Source organism: Aotus nancymaae, unplaced genomic scaffold (assembly GCF_030222135.1).
Source record: "Aotus nancymaae isolate 86718 unplaced genomic scaffold, 86718_ANA_hifiasm-v0.15.2.pri h1tg000036l, whole genome shotgun sequence".
Taxonomy (NCBI): domain Eukaryota; kingdom Metazoa; phylum Chordata; class Mammalia; order Primates; family Aotidae; genus Aotus; species Aotus nancymaae.
The window spans coordinates 45604558-45621000 of NW_026988450.1; the positions used below are offsets into that span (position 1 = coordinate 45604558).

At 35.8% G+C, this 16443-nt stretch overlaps 1 protein-coding gene across 1 annotated transcript in view; it reads left to right on the top strand.

Annotated features, from left to right (window-relative positions):
• CPQ (carboxypeptidase Q) overlaps positions 1-16443 on the top strand; it is a 516880-nt gene that overhangs the window by 214464 nt on the left and 285973 nt on the right. The window contains exon 4 of the mRNA XM_012467968.2: positions 7656-7863. Coding sequence (XP_012323391.1) covers positions 7656-7863 — 208 coding nt within the window. The remainder of the gene's footprint in view (positions 1-7655; positions 7864-16443) is intronic.

Below are 16443 nucleotides of genomic sequence, written 5' to 3' on the forward strand. Positions count from 1 at the left end.
ATGTATGTGTCATAGATGTCTTCTCTTTTGCCACTTCCTCTCCTGAAGTTTGTCTCCTGGGTTTCTTCTAGATTTCAGCATATATAGAGAGATGCATGCAGAGAATATCTTAGTACAAATTATTTTTTCTTTTTTTATGATATTGGCAAGGAGCTTGTTCTCCAAAGGAAAATAACAAATACAAAATCAGAATTTTTATAGGTTTGCTACATTTTGGGAGATCATACGCTAGAAAGATCACAGTAATTTAAGTGCCACCAGCATTGGATATACAAACTGGTTATTCCTTATAAATGCTTGGGACCAGAAACGTTTTGGATTTTAAAATTTTTCAGATTTTGGAATACTTACATGTACATAATGAGATATCATAGGGATGAGACCCAAGTCTTAAACATGCGGTTCACTTATGTTTGATATATACCTTATACACATAACCTAAAGGTAATTTCATAAAATATTTTTAATAATTCTGTGCATGAAACAAGATTTTAACTGCATTTTGACTGCCACTAGCCACAGAAGTCAGGTGTGGAGTTCTCCATTTGTGGCATCATGTTGGTACTCAAAATGTTTCAGATGATTTTGGATTTTAGATTTTTGGATTAGGGATACTTAACCTGTATGTGTAATTTTTCCCATAACTTACACAGTACCAGATTTTGTTGTAATTTAGGTGTGTAATAGCTTCTTATAGTAATTTTAATTTAGATTTACTTAGTTGGTAGGAAGTTGTATATCTGTGAGAGAAAAGGCTTAATATTTACAATTTGAAAATATATAATCCACTGATTTATTGTTTTGGTCATGGCAAACATTAGGAATATAAATAAAAGAAAAGAAAATTTGACTAATGGTGGCTGCATTAGTCAGGATTATCAAGAAAAACAAAACCATAGGATGTACAAGTAAGCAGAAATTGTAACATACAGTAGAATGAAATCAGAAAGGAAACGAGGAAATTCATATATTTTGTGATGTTTACTGTGGGTTACAGAATGTATAGTAAACACAAAAGCTAATATTCAATACTTTCTAGCTCACAAAATATTAAGTGTAAAATTTTAGCTATTTTAAATTTTCTTTTATTTTTATTTCACAGGCACTTACCTCCTATATCTTTGAATCTTCTTTATATTTTTATGTTTAAGAGAAAAAAGCCAAAAATCTTTCCTGTATGCTGTGGATGTTAAATATCAAACAATTTTACTCCTATTAACATTTTGACCATCTTCCTTCTTTCTTGCACTCTTCTGGAGTTGGCTGCATTCCTCTACTTTGGAAGGAGCTACGTTTTTCTGACACTGTAATAGTGTTCTTACTGAGATCTACAGGGTGAACATAGATATTAAACATGTCGGTTGAGTTTTGTTCATGTGGAGCCTGTCATCAATATGGAATAGAATTCAAGAATTTGACTTTTTCCTGCCTCTCTTCTGCCATTTCAAAGGAATCATAGAAATTAGGAAGGAAAGTTAGTCCCATCTCCTCTCTCTTGAGCAGATTTCTGGAGTTGGGAATATTTTAGTGCTCCCTCTTTGTGAATTATGGTGTAAATGAAACTTTTTGCTTTTGTGTTGTTAATGACACTTTAGAAGTCTGAGATGGATTTTTCTCTTATTGTTGTTAATGACAATATAAAAGTCTTAGGTAAATATACTCTTAAGGTGCTAGATTTTTTTTAAAAAGTCAATTTTAAATTTTCCAAGAGTTATTTTAAAAGTGATTTTAAATCAAATAAGCTTTTCTAATAAGCAAAATAAGTGTTCTTTAGTTAGAAACTTAAAAAAAAAACTCTATGGAAACAAAAGACTATACCTTAAAAAGCTCACAATCTTTACAGTTCCCACCTCCAGATCTTGTTTTAGGAAACATTCCAAGGCTTTAAACGGTTGTGAATAATTTTTATTTTAGTCAATGTGTTATATGCCCCTGCGCAAACTTACATATTTCTCATTGAGGTACATAATTATCCTATTGTTGGATATTTAACATATAAGCTGACACTCACTTTCAAGGATTGATTTAAGCTTTGCAAATTTTGAAATGCTCAGAAACATAAAGGGCCTGGTATCTTTTATAAGAAGCTAGTCAGAACAGCCTAGCATTAAGGGAATTTGATGTGTGATAATCAGGTGGGAAATCAAACTTATTTATTTAAACATTGCTTTTATTTTATGTAGCTCAAAGGAAAATATTCAGCTGGTTTCAAATGATGTCACTTTGCATAAGATACACAAAACTTTAATGAAATTTGAAAAACTGATTTAAAACTTACATTTGTTCATGTTCATTTTATATTTTGGGTATACTATCTTGCAAGCACAGACAGCAGCAGGCGTTGCTTTTATACATCTCATAAGCTAGGTCTATGGAAGTATAATTTTTAAAAGAGATAGATACCAGGATTCTTTCCTTAAAGGAAAATTCGAACTTTAGGATTCTTATTTTGATTTTTATAATAGAAGTTTTATTTGGGATACAATTCAGACACAATAAAATTTACTTGTTTAACTTGCACAACTCCATGGTTTTTAGTATATTCACAGAATTGTGCAACCACCATCACTATCTAATTTTAGGACATTTCATTATCCCAAAAAGAAACCTCTTATCTATTAATATTCCCCTCTTCTCCACCAGCCTTGGGCAACCTAAAATTTACTTTCTTTTTAAAACCTAAAATTTATTTTATTTAATTTAGTTTCTATCTAGATATGCCTGTTCTGGGCATTTCATGTAAATGGAGTCTTGCAATATGTGGTCTTTTTTGACTAGCTTCTTTCACTTAGAATAATGTTTTCAAAGTTCATCCATGTTGTAGCATGTACCAGAATGTCATTTTGTATTGCTGAGTAGTATTTCATTATATGGATATAGTGCATTTTTTTGCACATTTATCAGTTGATATTAAGGTTTTTTCTACCTTTTGACTATTAAGAATAATGCTGCTATGAATATTTGTGTGTAATTTTTCTTCATGTGGGCATATATTTTCATTTCTCTTGAGTATATACCAAGGAGTAGAATTGCTGGCCCATGTGATAAGTACATGTTTAACTTTTTGAAGAACTGTCAAATTGTTTTCTAGAGTAACTATACCATTTCACATTTCCACCAGCAATGTACAAGGATTCAAATTTCTCTACATCCTCCCCAATGATTGCTTTTATCTCTTTTTGATAATAGCCATCCTACTAGATGGAAAGTGACATCTCATTGAGGTTTTGATTTGCACTTCCCTTATGGCTAATCATGTTCAGCATTTTTCATGTAATCATAATCTATTTATATATCTTCTTTGGAGAAATGTCTATTCAAATTATTTGCCCATTTTTATAATTGGATTTTAAAATTATTGATTTGTTAAAAAATTTCATATATCTTAGATACAAGCACCTTATCAGTTATATGATTTGCCAAAGTTTTCTCCCATTCTATGGGTTGTCTTTTTACTTTTTGATGGTGTCCTCTGAAGCACAAAATTTTAACATTTTGATGGTTCAATTTATCTATTTTTTATTTTGTTGCTTTTGATTTTGGTGGTGACTCTAAGAAACAATTTCCCAAAGTCATGAAGTTTTATAGTTTTAGCTATTACATATAAGAATATGATTCATTTTGAAATAATTTTTATATATGGCATGATGTAACTTTATTCTTTTGCATGTGGATGTCTGGTTGGCCCAGAACCATTTGTTGAAAATACTCTTTTATGCCGGGCGTGGTGACTCACGCCTGTAATCTTAGCACTTTGGGAGGCCGAGGTGGGTGTGGATCACCTGAGGTCAGGAGTTCAAGAAAATACTCTTCTATTCTTGTTGAACTCTCTGGATATCTTTGTTGAAAATAAATTGACCATTACTATAAGGGTTTATTTCTGGACTCTGAATTCTACTCTATTGGTTTATATATCTATTCTTATACCCGTACCATTGCTATCTTGATTACTACAGTTTTATGGTAAGTTTTAAAATATGGAAGTATGAGTTCTTCAACTTTGTTCTATTTTTTCTAACTTGTTTTGGTTATTTTGAATGCTTTTCCATATGAATTTTATAATCAGCTTGTCAATTTCTTTTTTTTTTAAACAGCTGGAATTTTGATAGAGATTACGTTAAATCTGTAGATCAACTTGGGAGGTATTGCCATGGTATCAATATTAAGTCTTCTACTTTATAGACAATGGACATCTTTTCATTTATTTAGATCTTTAATTTATTATAACAATATAAATTTTATAGTTTTTATTATGAATTACATGGACTGTTCAGTTAATTTAATATTCAGATTACTCTTTGCTATTATTTTGCTTTTGCATTGTTCATTGCTGCTGTACAATTGGTTTGTGTATACTGATCTTTTATCTGGTAATCTTGAGAAACTTCTTAATTAGTTCTAATAGGTGTGTGTGTGTGTGTGTGTGTGTGTGTGTGTGTACCTTAGGATTTTTTATGTATAAGATCATGTCACTCTTTCTAGAAATTTGGCTTTGATATTAAAAATACATTAATACGAAACTAAAGAATTAGAATAAGATTTTATTAAAAATATTGACAAGAAAAATATTATGTCATCTGTGAAAAGAGATACTTTTACTTCTTCTTTTCCAGTATAGAAATTTCTTTTAAATTTCTTTTTTCTTATTTCATTCCCCTGGTTAGAATCTCCAGTAAAATGTTGAATAGGAGTGGGGAGACAAACATGCTTGTCTTATTCCTGATCTCAGGGGAAAAGCATTCAGTCTTTCTCCATTACGTGTGATGTTAGCTGTGGGATATTTGTAGATGCTTTTTATTTGATTGAGGAAGTTCTCTTTCATTAGTTTGATTAGTGATTTTATCATAAAAAGGTGTTAGATTTTGTGAAATACTTTTTCGGCATCTACTGAGATAATCATGTGGCATGTACCTTTATTATATTCATATGATATATTACATCAATTGATTTTTGGATATTAAATCAACTTTGTATTCCTGGGATAAATCCCATTTGTATCCTTTTTATATGTTGCTGGTTTTGTTTGCTGGTATTTTGTTGAGAAATTTTTGCATCTATATTTATAAGGGATTTTTGGTCTGTAGTTTTCTTGTGATATCTTTGTCTGGTTTTGGTGACAGTAATGGCGGTCTTGTAGAATGAGTTGGGAAGGGTTCCCTCCTCTTCTATTTTTTGGAAGAGTTTGTAGAGGGTTGTTATTAATGTTTAGATATTATTTTGATTTTTTTATGGCTTCCTTGGTAGTTTACCCTTTGCTTTTATTAAACTGCAGATGGGGCTTGTAAATAGGGACAGAAACGTGGTCTTTATGCTGATTTGTCCCTTTAGAATAATTTTACTACAGTAAAAGTACAGGATTTTAAATAAAACTGGGTCTTCATTTTCCCTCCTTCTATAAAACAATGATAGACGCTCCACCACTGGAAGATATGCTTAGTTGCAAAAACAAATTCAAAGGTTTTCATAAATTAAGATTAAAAGATGCCTTTTGGTGCCATCTCCTCAGTTGAGCCTTGGATGCATGCCCATCTCACTGTCCCCACTTCAAGAAATCTTACCTGTAGCCTGCAAGTACAAATCTGTCTAAAACATTACTTAAAAGAGCCTGTTAAGAAGTGTTATACTGACCTTCTCTTGAGTAAGAGTCTGAGAACAAGGAGAGTTTGTTGAATCCCAGACATCACGTAAGGTAATATGAATAATAAATATTTAGATTGTCTTCCTACGTGTTACAAGGTAATTTTTGGTCATTAATCACTCCACTAACTCAGTGGGAAAAATTAGCACGGAAGAAGTAATAACAACTAATGTTTACTAAGTAATTACTATGTGCCAAACACTGTCTAAATCCTTTATGTATACTATCTCTTTTATTTATCATAGCAATATTATGAGGTCAATGCTAACATTATTTTCCACTTTACAAATGAGGGAATTTAGAAACAAAGAGGTAATCTTAGTTGCAAAGAATGCAGGAGCTGGAATTTGACCTACGTTATGTGACCCCAGAACCTGAACCAGAATTTAGAGTATATTCTGTGCATCCCAGGTATTCAGATTCAGGGTCTCTGTATTTCAAATTCCAGATTTGGAAGATAAATCTTAGTACTCTCTTTTGATGAATAATAAAATTTGCAGTCCACTTTTAAGAAATATTCATAGAGGGTATACTCAGCTGGTACTAATCGCTTAGTAGATTAGACAGTCTCTGCAGGGATAATGGAATAGGCAAGTTAATAAAATAAATATGTAAAATGCATTGAGTGATTATTGTGTTTCAGGGTAAGTGATTTACTTGTATAAATTAATTATTTCTGCAAAATAACTCTATGAAATGGTCTTATTATCACTTATATTTATAGATGATGCCCCTGAAACAAAGATGTGGGTAACTTGCCCTAGGCCAATTAGCAATAAGTCCAGATTTGAACCCAAGCAGTCTTGCTCCAGACCTGTTTTTAACCATTCTACATTGCAGTTTCTCTAAGTAAATAGTCACCTGAAATATGGTTACAACAATACAGTTACACCAAGGATGTAGTTAGAGATAAGACTGCATCATTGTGTTTGTGCATGTGGAAACTAGAGTTGCTTCTGTAGGAGATAATCACCAAGATATCATCTGAAAGAGAGAAATGTGTTGTGAGTGAAAGGGGGAGGGAGGTTGTTCTGTAAATATGCGACCTGAAGCAAATATAAAAATATGAAAAGAAAAAAATAATTTTCAAAAGGGAAGTTCTTACCCTATGCTTTAACAGAAGATAGGAATGGACTGTGGCATACACTTGGAAGTTTTGGCAGTTTGATCCTGAGAGCACTGTGGTGCAGGACGGTTTGGAGCCATATCTTAGGGGTGAAAAGGTACAGTTTGAAAGAACAATTTTAGAAAATGACTTTGATAAACTTCATTAGTAGATACAGAGGTTGAATCAACAGTAGATTAATATTAGCTTCAATTATAAGTGCTTCTAGTAATGTAAGAAGCTCTAGAAATTAGCAGGAAAAATTCTGCTGTTGGGATAGTATTTCTCCTTTAGTGCCAAAATTATAATAGTTTTTTTTTTTCTCTTATGCCAGTAAAATCAAGGGGCTGTGTTTATTCAGCAACTTTTCTTCATGAGAATATGAACATATTCCCAGACATTGCACTTTTCCTGCATGGTGTTCTGCCACCAATGTGGAGATATATATTTAGACCTCTGTGTTTGGGTAGGAAGAGAGTAGGCCCACTGGTGGGCAGTGACAGAGCTAAATGTATCTGGGTCAGTTTTATTCCAGACATGTGGATCTTCTAGTCTGCAGCCTTGACAAACTCCAGAGTTCCCTTGTCTCCTGGTGCCTTTTGATCATGATGGCACTGCTAATGTCCTTCAGAGTTGGTGGAAATTTGCAACTTTGAAGGATCATCCAAATTATCAAATAATTTACATATGTTTTCAATGAGATGATTATTAAATTGAAGTTTCTAATTTATTCTTAACAAAAAGTAAAAATTACATTCACATCAAAAGCAAATAAATTAATACTACCACCTTTCCTGATTCCCATATACAAAGAAAGATGAGTGGAAATCAAATGTCAATATACAGGTGCTTTTTAAAAACTATTTTGATCTATTTCCACTTTCAAGGCAACCTGGTGGCTTTTTCTCTCAGTCCTCATACAGGTATTCAGGAATACCAGGATGACGTGCCCAAGATTCCAACAGCCTGTATTACGGTGGAAGATGCAGAAATGATGTCAAGAATGGCTGCTCGGGGGCTCAAAATTGTCATTCAGCTAAAGATGGCGGCAAAGACCTACCCAGATACTGATTCTTTCAACACTGTAGCAGAGATCACTGGGAGCAAATATCCAGAACAGGTAAGTGAAGGAGACAGCTGGCCTGTCTAACAATACAGTTTTCTGGTCTAATTTGAATTATTAGAGATAGTTTGGGAAACCGAGACCATGAAACTACAGAAATGGTCCTCATAGACTCATAGAAGGCAGAAGCTTTATATATATTTTTGCTCATCAAAATTTTACCACATACCATCTCATACCAGTCAAAATGGCTATTACTGAAAAGTCAAAGAATAATAGATGTTGGTGAGGTTGTGGAGAAAAAGGAACACTTATATGCTGTTGGGGGGACTATAAATTAGTTCAATCCCTGTGGAAAGCAGTTTGAAGATTTCTCAAAGAACTGAAAATAGAAATAGCATTTGACCCAGCCATCTCATTACTGTATATGTACCCAAAGGAAAGTACGTTGTTCTACCAAAATGATACCTGAACTCACATGTTTATTGCAGCATTATTCACAATAGTAAAGACATGGAATCAACCTAGGTGCCTATCAATGATGGGCTGGATAAAGAAAATGTGGTACATATATACCATGAAATACTACACAGCCATAGAAATGAATGAAATCATGTCCTCTGCAGCAACATTGGTGCAACTGAAGGCCATTATCCTAAGTGAATTAACACAGAAACAAAAATAAAAAGCATGTTCTCACTTACAAGTGGGAGCTAATCATTGGGTACATGTGTGCATAAAGATTGGAAGAATAGGCAATGGGGACTCCAAAATGGGGGAGGGAAAGAGGGAAGCAAGGTTTAACAAAACTACCTATTGGGTACTATGTTCTCTATTTGGGTAACAGATTCAACTGAAGCCCAAACCTTAGCCTCACACAATACGTTCATATACCCTCTGAATCTAAAGGTAAAAAAATAAAAATTTTACCACATTGACTGAAGAAGGGCAGGACTAATTGAAGGGCAGAATGGGATTCATGGTGTGGAAATTGAACCTCGGAACAGTTGAGAGTGGTATTTGTCCATATGTGTTGTATTTATTCCATTTGAAGTCAGCCTGGCATTTGAGATAAAACCAATAATTAATACTTATTGTGCTTATTGTGTCAATTATCTAATCCTTTCAAAGCTCAGTGAATTATGATGTATTTTCTGTATTAGTCTATTCTTGCATTGCTATAAAGAAATACCCAAGACTGAGTAATTTATAAGAAAAGAGGTTTAATTGGCTCACAGTTCTGCAAGCTGTACAGGAAGCATGACAATATCTGCTTCTGGGAAGACTTCAGGGAGCTTTCAATCATGGCAGAAGGCAAAGGGGGAGTGAGGTGTCTTACATGGTAGGAGCAGGAGCAAAGGGGAGGGGAGGTGCCATATACTTTTAAACAACCAGATTTCATGAGAACTCACTAACACTAGAACAGCACCAAGGGGATGGTGCTAAATCATTCATGAGAAACAGCCTATTTGACCCAATCACCTCTCACCAGGCCTCACCTCCAACATTGGGGATTACAATTCCACATGAGATTTGAGCAGGGATGCAGATCGAAATCACATCAATTTTCTTCATTTTATAGGTGAGGAAACAAACCTAGAGGGAAACTTATTTACCCAAGGTCTACACAGCTAGTAGGTCACTAGGAAGGAATTCAAACCCAGCACCTTGTGAATATTTAACCAAGCATTAAACCACAGTTTATGTGCAGTTTCCAGAGCTTATGAATTTATCTGCAAATAAAAGGATGGTATGCAAGTAATTAACAGAATTATTGTGAGGACGAGATTAGGTAAGGCACATCAAATAGCTTTGTCAAGTGTTTGGCACGTCACAGCTCACTGAATGTAAGTTTACTTTGTATGGCATCAAGTGTGCAATAAACACCTTTTATAAGGTTTCTGGTACAAATCTCATACATTAGTCATTGACATTCTAAAAATGGAACTTAAAATGCTATTCAGAAATTTCAAAATTTTGTATTTTATTTGATGGCATCAGTGAGATGAAGGAAAGAGTGAATAGTGATGGTGTTCCGTGATGGAGAAACAAGTCTTCTGCACATGACTTCTCCCAGACTCAGGACTGAGAGACTCAGGACTCAGGATTTCTCCTAGACTTGAGGGCTGTACTGCAGTGAAGATTCATTTTAAACTCAGGACTTTTTTCCCTCTTCCCAAGTCACCTGCTTCAAGGACATGAGCATCAGCCATGGCTTGTATCACAGGGATGATGGAAAACAATTCAGTAGAATCATAGGGAGTCAGACAGCTGCAGAGAAACTGTGGTTTCAAACAGACAAGCCCAGCTCCTTGTCCTTTTAAGAAACTGACAACAGAAGAGCCAAGAGTCTGTATTTAAGATGCTAAATAGTCAGATGCCTTAAAGTGCAATCCTTACCAGGCATTTTCCCCAGTCATTAGTTCCAGGATAAAGTTTTGTCATCATCAGGTACCTAGCCTAGGACTTGAAGGGTTTAGGATTATAGTACTATTACTGTCTGGATGAGCAGGCTGATTCTGGCCTGAGGTTTTGGGCAGGTGCGTGGCAGGGTGAGAGTGAGGTATTGGGATCCTTAGTCTGTAGCAGCTAGGGAGTCTCAGAATCTGAAGCCAAAGCATATAGGCTGAGGAGTTCTTGAGAACCAGAGGGCTGAGATAGTGCTGGCTCTCACAACTTCCTGAGGGTCACTAACATCTTCTGGCTGGGAGAGCTTGGGCCTATTTGTCAATTCAGCCTAACTCATTCTTTTTATTTTTAAAAATTGGCTGAATTCAAGTATAACATATAAAATAAATCAACCAATCTAATGTACACTTTGATAAGTTTGGAAAATGTGTGATGTAACCACTATCACAATTATAATACATAATATTTCCACCACCCCAAAGTTTCCCTTGAGCTCCTTTGTAGTCCATCTCCAGCTCTACCACCCTGCCCTTGGCAGCCAGTAATCTTTCTAGTGCTATAATTTGTTGCTGTTTTTTTTTAATTTCAAATATAAGTGAAATAATATAATTTGTAGTCATTTTCTGTCAGGCTTATTTTACTCAGCATAATGCTTTTGAGATTCGTCCATGTTGTTGATTTAGTTGTTTCTTCCTTTATATCCCCGAGTAATATTTCATTGTACGGATATACGACCATTTATCCATTCAGCAATTGATGGACATGTGGGTGATTTCTAGTTTTTGATTATTGTGTATAAAGCTTTCGTGAACATTCTTATACTAGTCTTTCTGCGGACTTAATGTTTTCATTTCTTTTGAGTAAATATCTTGGAGTGGAATTGCTGGGCTGGCCTGAATTTAAGTACCCTTCTCTCTGCCAAGATGCTTCACTCTGTATTTTTTGGGAGTAGCACCTTCTCCCAGAAGGTAGATGGACAATTTCAGAGCAATGATAAGATTTAGGATTAAACTTTCACTTCTGCCATAATGTTGTCTAGAATTCTAAGAGTTTGTTCATAAATACTTTGTTACCAAGATATTTTAAAAGGTAGAAGATTAACAGAAGTTTTTCCACAAAGAAGTAACAGCATTACTTCCACAGAAAAAAAGTGAAATTGAGCACAGTAGAGTCAAGTCTGTGGTTGTGTTTGTGGAGAGAATCTACATTATAGCTGGCCTGGAATCTCGGGGGACATACAGACTGTGAAGGCAAGCAAGTAAGAAGCATGTAGTCCCTCTGCAGGTGTTAGGTTGATTAATGAGCTTGAAAAAGAACTGTCTTATTCCCAATAAATGTCACTTCTTCCATGAAGACTGCTTTGGTAACACTCCCCTCATCCCAACACTTCATGCTAGCGTTTTGGTATCATCTCCCACCATAACTTGCAAATGCTCTGAGAGTAGGGGCTCTGTTCACTCTATTTTCTTTCTTTTCCTTTTTCCTGCCTTTAATGGCTATTTCAGGACTTGGCATGCAGTGGCTTCTCAACACATATTTTATTTTGGTAAAATGAAGGAGTAAGTAAAGAAAAAAATGGTTGGAGGATTTTGCTAACCTTGATGTTCTTTAAATCTAGAAGTTTGGCTGGGCATGGTGGCCCATGCCTATAATCCCAGCACTTTGGGAGGCCAAGGTGGGCAGATCACCTGAGGTCGGGAATTCGAGACCAGCCTGACCAACATGGAAAAACCTTGTCTCTACTAAAAATACAAAATTATCTAGGCATGGTGGCACATACCTGTAATCCCAGCTACCTGGGAGGCTGAGGCAGGAGACTCACTTGAACCCGGTAGGCAGAGGTTGCAGTGAGCTGGGATTGAGCCATTGCACTCCAGCCTGGGCAACAAGAGCGAAACTCCATCTCAAAAAAAAAAAAAAAGAAATCTAGAAAGTTTACTGCCTTTTGAGAATACCAATTGTTATTGGCACATTGAACCTTACCCCTGAATGTGGCTCAACATTTCCAAATATGAACACATTGTCTCCCTCATACCTGATTTTTTGGTCTTAGTTTCTTGTTTCTGTTAAATGAATCATATTTATCTATCAGCACAGCTACAAAACTTCAAGTTATTTTTCATTCTGTCTCCTTTATCACTATCCTACAGTCAGATATCACACCCTATTCAGTCTATTTTCAGCATATTTTAAAAAAATTCTGTTCCTACCTTGCCTTTACTGCTATTACTGCCTTAATCGAGGCCCTCACTATTTCCCCCTTGATTTTTTTTCTTCTGGTCTTTTCTATACTCCTTTTGTTCTTTGCCATGCAGCTCAAAGTTATTTTAAAACATTCGATCTCAACATGGTGATTCCCTGCTTTCCTTACTATCATAAATGGAAATCACCTGCTTTCCTCTGTCCTATTTCCTATAAGATAAAGGTTGTGATGAAGATAAATGCTGGGGTGAGTTGATCAGAGGTGAGCAGAAGACAGAGGAAAAAAGACAAAGATGGAGGGGAGTCAGAGTTAGATAGGAGGCAGTTATAGTAAGAGGAAATTATATGGTACCTTTCATAAATGGACAGAAAATCAGAATGAAGAAAGGGGAAAAGGAAATGTATGATGCTGAAAGACAATGTCTGGTGGGGATACAATGTCAACTGAAAACTGATCTTTCATAGGCCAGGGAGGGAGTTCAGTTCTAAAGTCTAGCAGACCTCCCTGAAATCATTCATTTTAAAATTATCAGTAATGCTGACAGTAACTTAAAAGTTGGTTTTTATAATTTAGGTTAACTAACTTCTGCCTGACACACCCTTGTTACTTTGCTCCATATCATACTAAAGAATAGTGGTGAAAATAACTCATAAACTTAGCTGCAGTGCAAGTTATCTCTATAAAAGTTGAGAGTCTGTTGAAATTACCATTATTCTGCCTGCAGAATAATGCAAACATCTTGGGTGACTTGAAGGTAGGCAAAGGAGTGGAAGGTGGGTGTCTTAGTCTGTTTTATGCTGCTATAGCAGAATAGCATAGAATGGGTAATTATATTGAACAGAAATTAGATCAGAATTCTGGAGACAGGGAATTTCAAGAGCATGGCACCAGCATCTGGCAAGGACCTTTGTGCTGCATCATCCCATGGCAGAAGGTGGAAGGGCAAGAGATAGTGAAGGCAAGAGAGCAAGAGGGGACCAAACTCCCTTTTATAACATACTCATTTTTGAGATAATTAACCTATTCCTGTGATAATATTAATCCATTCATGAGGGCAGAACCTCCATGATTTAGTTAATTCATATTAGGCCTTGCCTTCCAGTAATGTTGCATTGGGGATTAAGTTCTCAACACATGAACTTTTGGGTGACATATGCAAACCATTGCATGAACTAATAGCAGTGGCTAATAGATATTGTTCAGTGATAACACCCAGTATATTTCCTTATATCTTCCCAGGCACAGAACCTTAATAAAAGTAAACCAGTTAGCATGTAAATAATTCTTCTATTTTGGCCCAAAACCCAAATGGGCAAAATGTGGTAAATTTCAGCCTTAGAAAAGTATATATGTGATTGATAAAGTATTAGTACATTTCAAAACCCTGTTGCATAATTTATCCATAAGCCTGGACTGAATTAACCACAGGCTTTTAATAAAATGCCAATAATACAAATACTTATTGAGTTTCACTTTGTAAAAATAGCAGAATAGGGGTATTTATATGCCTAAAATCTACCTTCTTTCCAAAAAACCCATGGTGGCACATTCTGGTTCCTCTAAGCTCAGAATTCTCTCTCCACTCTGATCTCCTAGGAAACTGTGCTCTTCTGTGATTTGGACATGTTGTGCAGGACCCAGAAGGTCTTGGACAGTGTGCAGGAGTGCAATTCATAGGGGTTAAAGCCGTCCTCTGGAAGCTCTGAAATTAGCCTCTAAACTCCATTTTCTCAGACAGCTTTATCCTTGGAAAATCATGGCATATTTGTATCAGAACAAAGTGTTTATGCCTTACTATCATAAATGGAAATTTGCCTATTTCTTTTGTATTTTGTTACATTCAGTAATCAGACATATGCTTAGCTTCTCCTAGGTTAAAATTTTTTTTTTTGACTTTAAGTTCTGGGATACATATGTAGATCTTGCAGGATTGTTACATAGATATACACATGCCATACCATGGTGGTTTGTTGCCTCCTTCCCCTGTCACCTACATTAGGTATTTCTCCTAATGTTATCCCTCCCCAATGCCCCCACCCCTGTTATTCCTCCCCTAGCCCCCCAACCCCCAACAGGTCCTGCTGTGTGATGCTCCCCTCCCTGGGTCCATGTGTTCGAATTGTTCAACACTCACCTATGAGTGAGAACATGCAGTGTTTGGTTTTCTGTTCTTGTGTCAGTTTGCTGAGAATGATGGTTTCCAGATTCATGCATATCCCTGTAAAGGACATGAACTCATCCTTTTTTATGGCTGCATAGTATTCCATGGTGTATATGTGCCATATCTTCTTTATCCAGTCTGTCATTGATGGGCATTTGGGTTGGTTCCAAGTCTTTACTATTGTAAACAGTGCTGCAATGGACATACATGTGCATGTGTCTATAATAGAAGGATTTATCATCCTTTGGGTATATACCCAGTAATGGGATTGCTGGGCCAAATGGTATTTCTATTTCTAGATCCTTGAGGAATTGCCACACTGTCTTCTGCAATGGTTGAACTAATTTACACTCCCACCTACAGTGTAAAAGTGTTCCTATTTCTCCACATCCTCTCCAGCATCTGTTGTCTCCAAATTTTTTAATGATTGCCATTCTAACTGGCATGAGATGGTATCTCAATGTGGTTTTGATTTGCATTTCTCTAAAGACCAGTGATGATGAGCATTTTTTCATATGTTGGTTGGCTGCAGAAATGTCTTCTTTTGAAAAGTGTCTGTTCATATCTTTCACCCACTTTTGAATGGGGTTGTTTGTTTTTTCTTGTGTATTTGTTTTACTTCTTTGTAGATTCTGGATATTAGCCCTTTGTCAGAGGGGTAGCTTGCAGAAATTTTTTCCCTTTCTGTTGGTTGCTGGTTCACTCTAATGATTGTTACTTCTGCTGTGCAGAAGCTCTTAAGTTTAATTAGGTCCCATTTGTCTATTTTGGCTTGTGTTGCCCTTGCTTTTGGTGTTTTAGTCATGAAGTCCTTGCCTATGCCTATGTCCTGAATGGTATTGCCTAGGTTTTCTTCTAGGTTTTTCATGGTGTTAGGTCTTATGTTTAAATATTTAATCCATCTGGAGTTAATTTTTGTATCAGGTGTAAGGAAGGGGTCCAGTTTCAGTTTTCTGCACGTGGCTAGCCAGTTTTCCCAACACCATTTATTAAACAGGAATCCTTTACCCATTGCTTGTTTTTGTCAGGTTTGTCAAAGATCAGATGGTTGTAGATGTGTGGCGTTACTTCTGAGGCCTCTGTTCCTAACCGTTGGTCTATATGTCTGTTTTGGTACCAGTACCATGCTGTTTTGATTACTGTAGCCTTGTAGTATAGTTTGAAGTCAGATAGCATGATGCCTCCAGCTTTGTTCTTTTTGCTTAGGATTGTCTTGGCTTTATGGGCTCCTTTTTTGGTTCTATATGAAGTTTAAGGTGTTTTTTTTCCAGTTCTATGTAGAAGATCAATGGTAGTTTGATGGGGATAGCATTGAATCTATAAATTACTTTGGGCAGTATGGCCATTTTCACAACATTGATTCTTCCTAACCATGAGCATGGAATGTTTTTCCATCTATTTGTGTCCTCTCTTATTTTCTTGAGCAGTGGTTTGTAGTTCTCCTTGAAGAGGTCCTTCATGTCCTTTGTTAGTTGTATTCCTAGGTATTTTATTCTCTTTGTAGCAATTGTGAATGGAAGTTTGCTCATGATTTGGCTCTGTTTGTCTGTTATTGGTGTATAGGAATGCTTGTGATTTTTGCACATTGATTTTGTGTCTGGAGACTTTGCTGAAGTTGCTTATCAGCTTAAGGAGATTTTGAACTGAGACAATGGGGTCTTCTAAATATACAATCATGTCATCTGCAAATAGAGACAATTTGACTTCCTCTTTCCCTAATTGAATACCTTTCATTTCCTTTTCTTGCCTTATTACTCTGGCTAGAATTTCCAATACTATGTTAAATAGGAATGGTGAGAGAGGACACCCTTGCCTAGTGCCAGTTTTCAACAGGAATGCTTCCAGTTTTTGCCCATTTAGTATT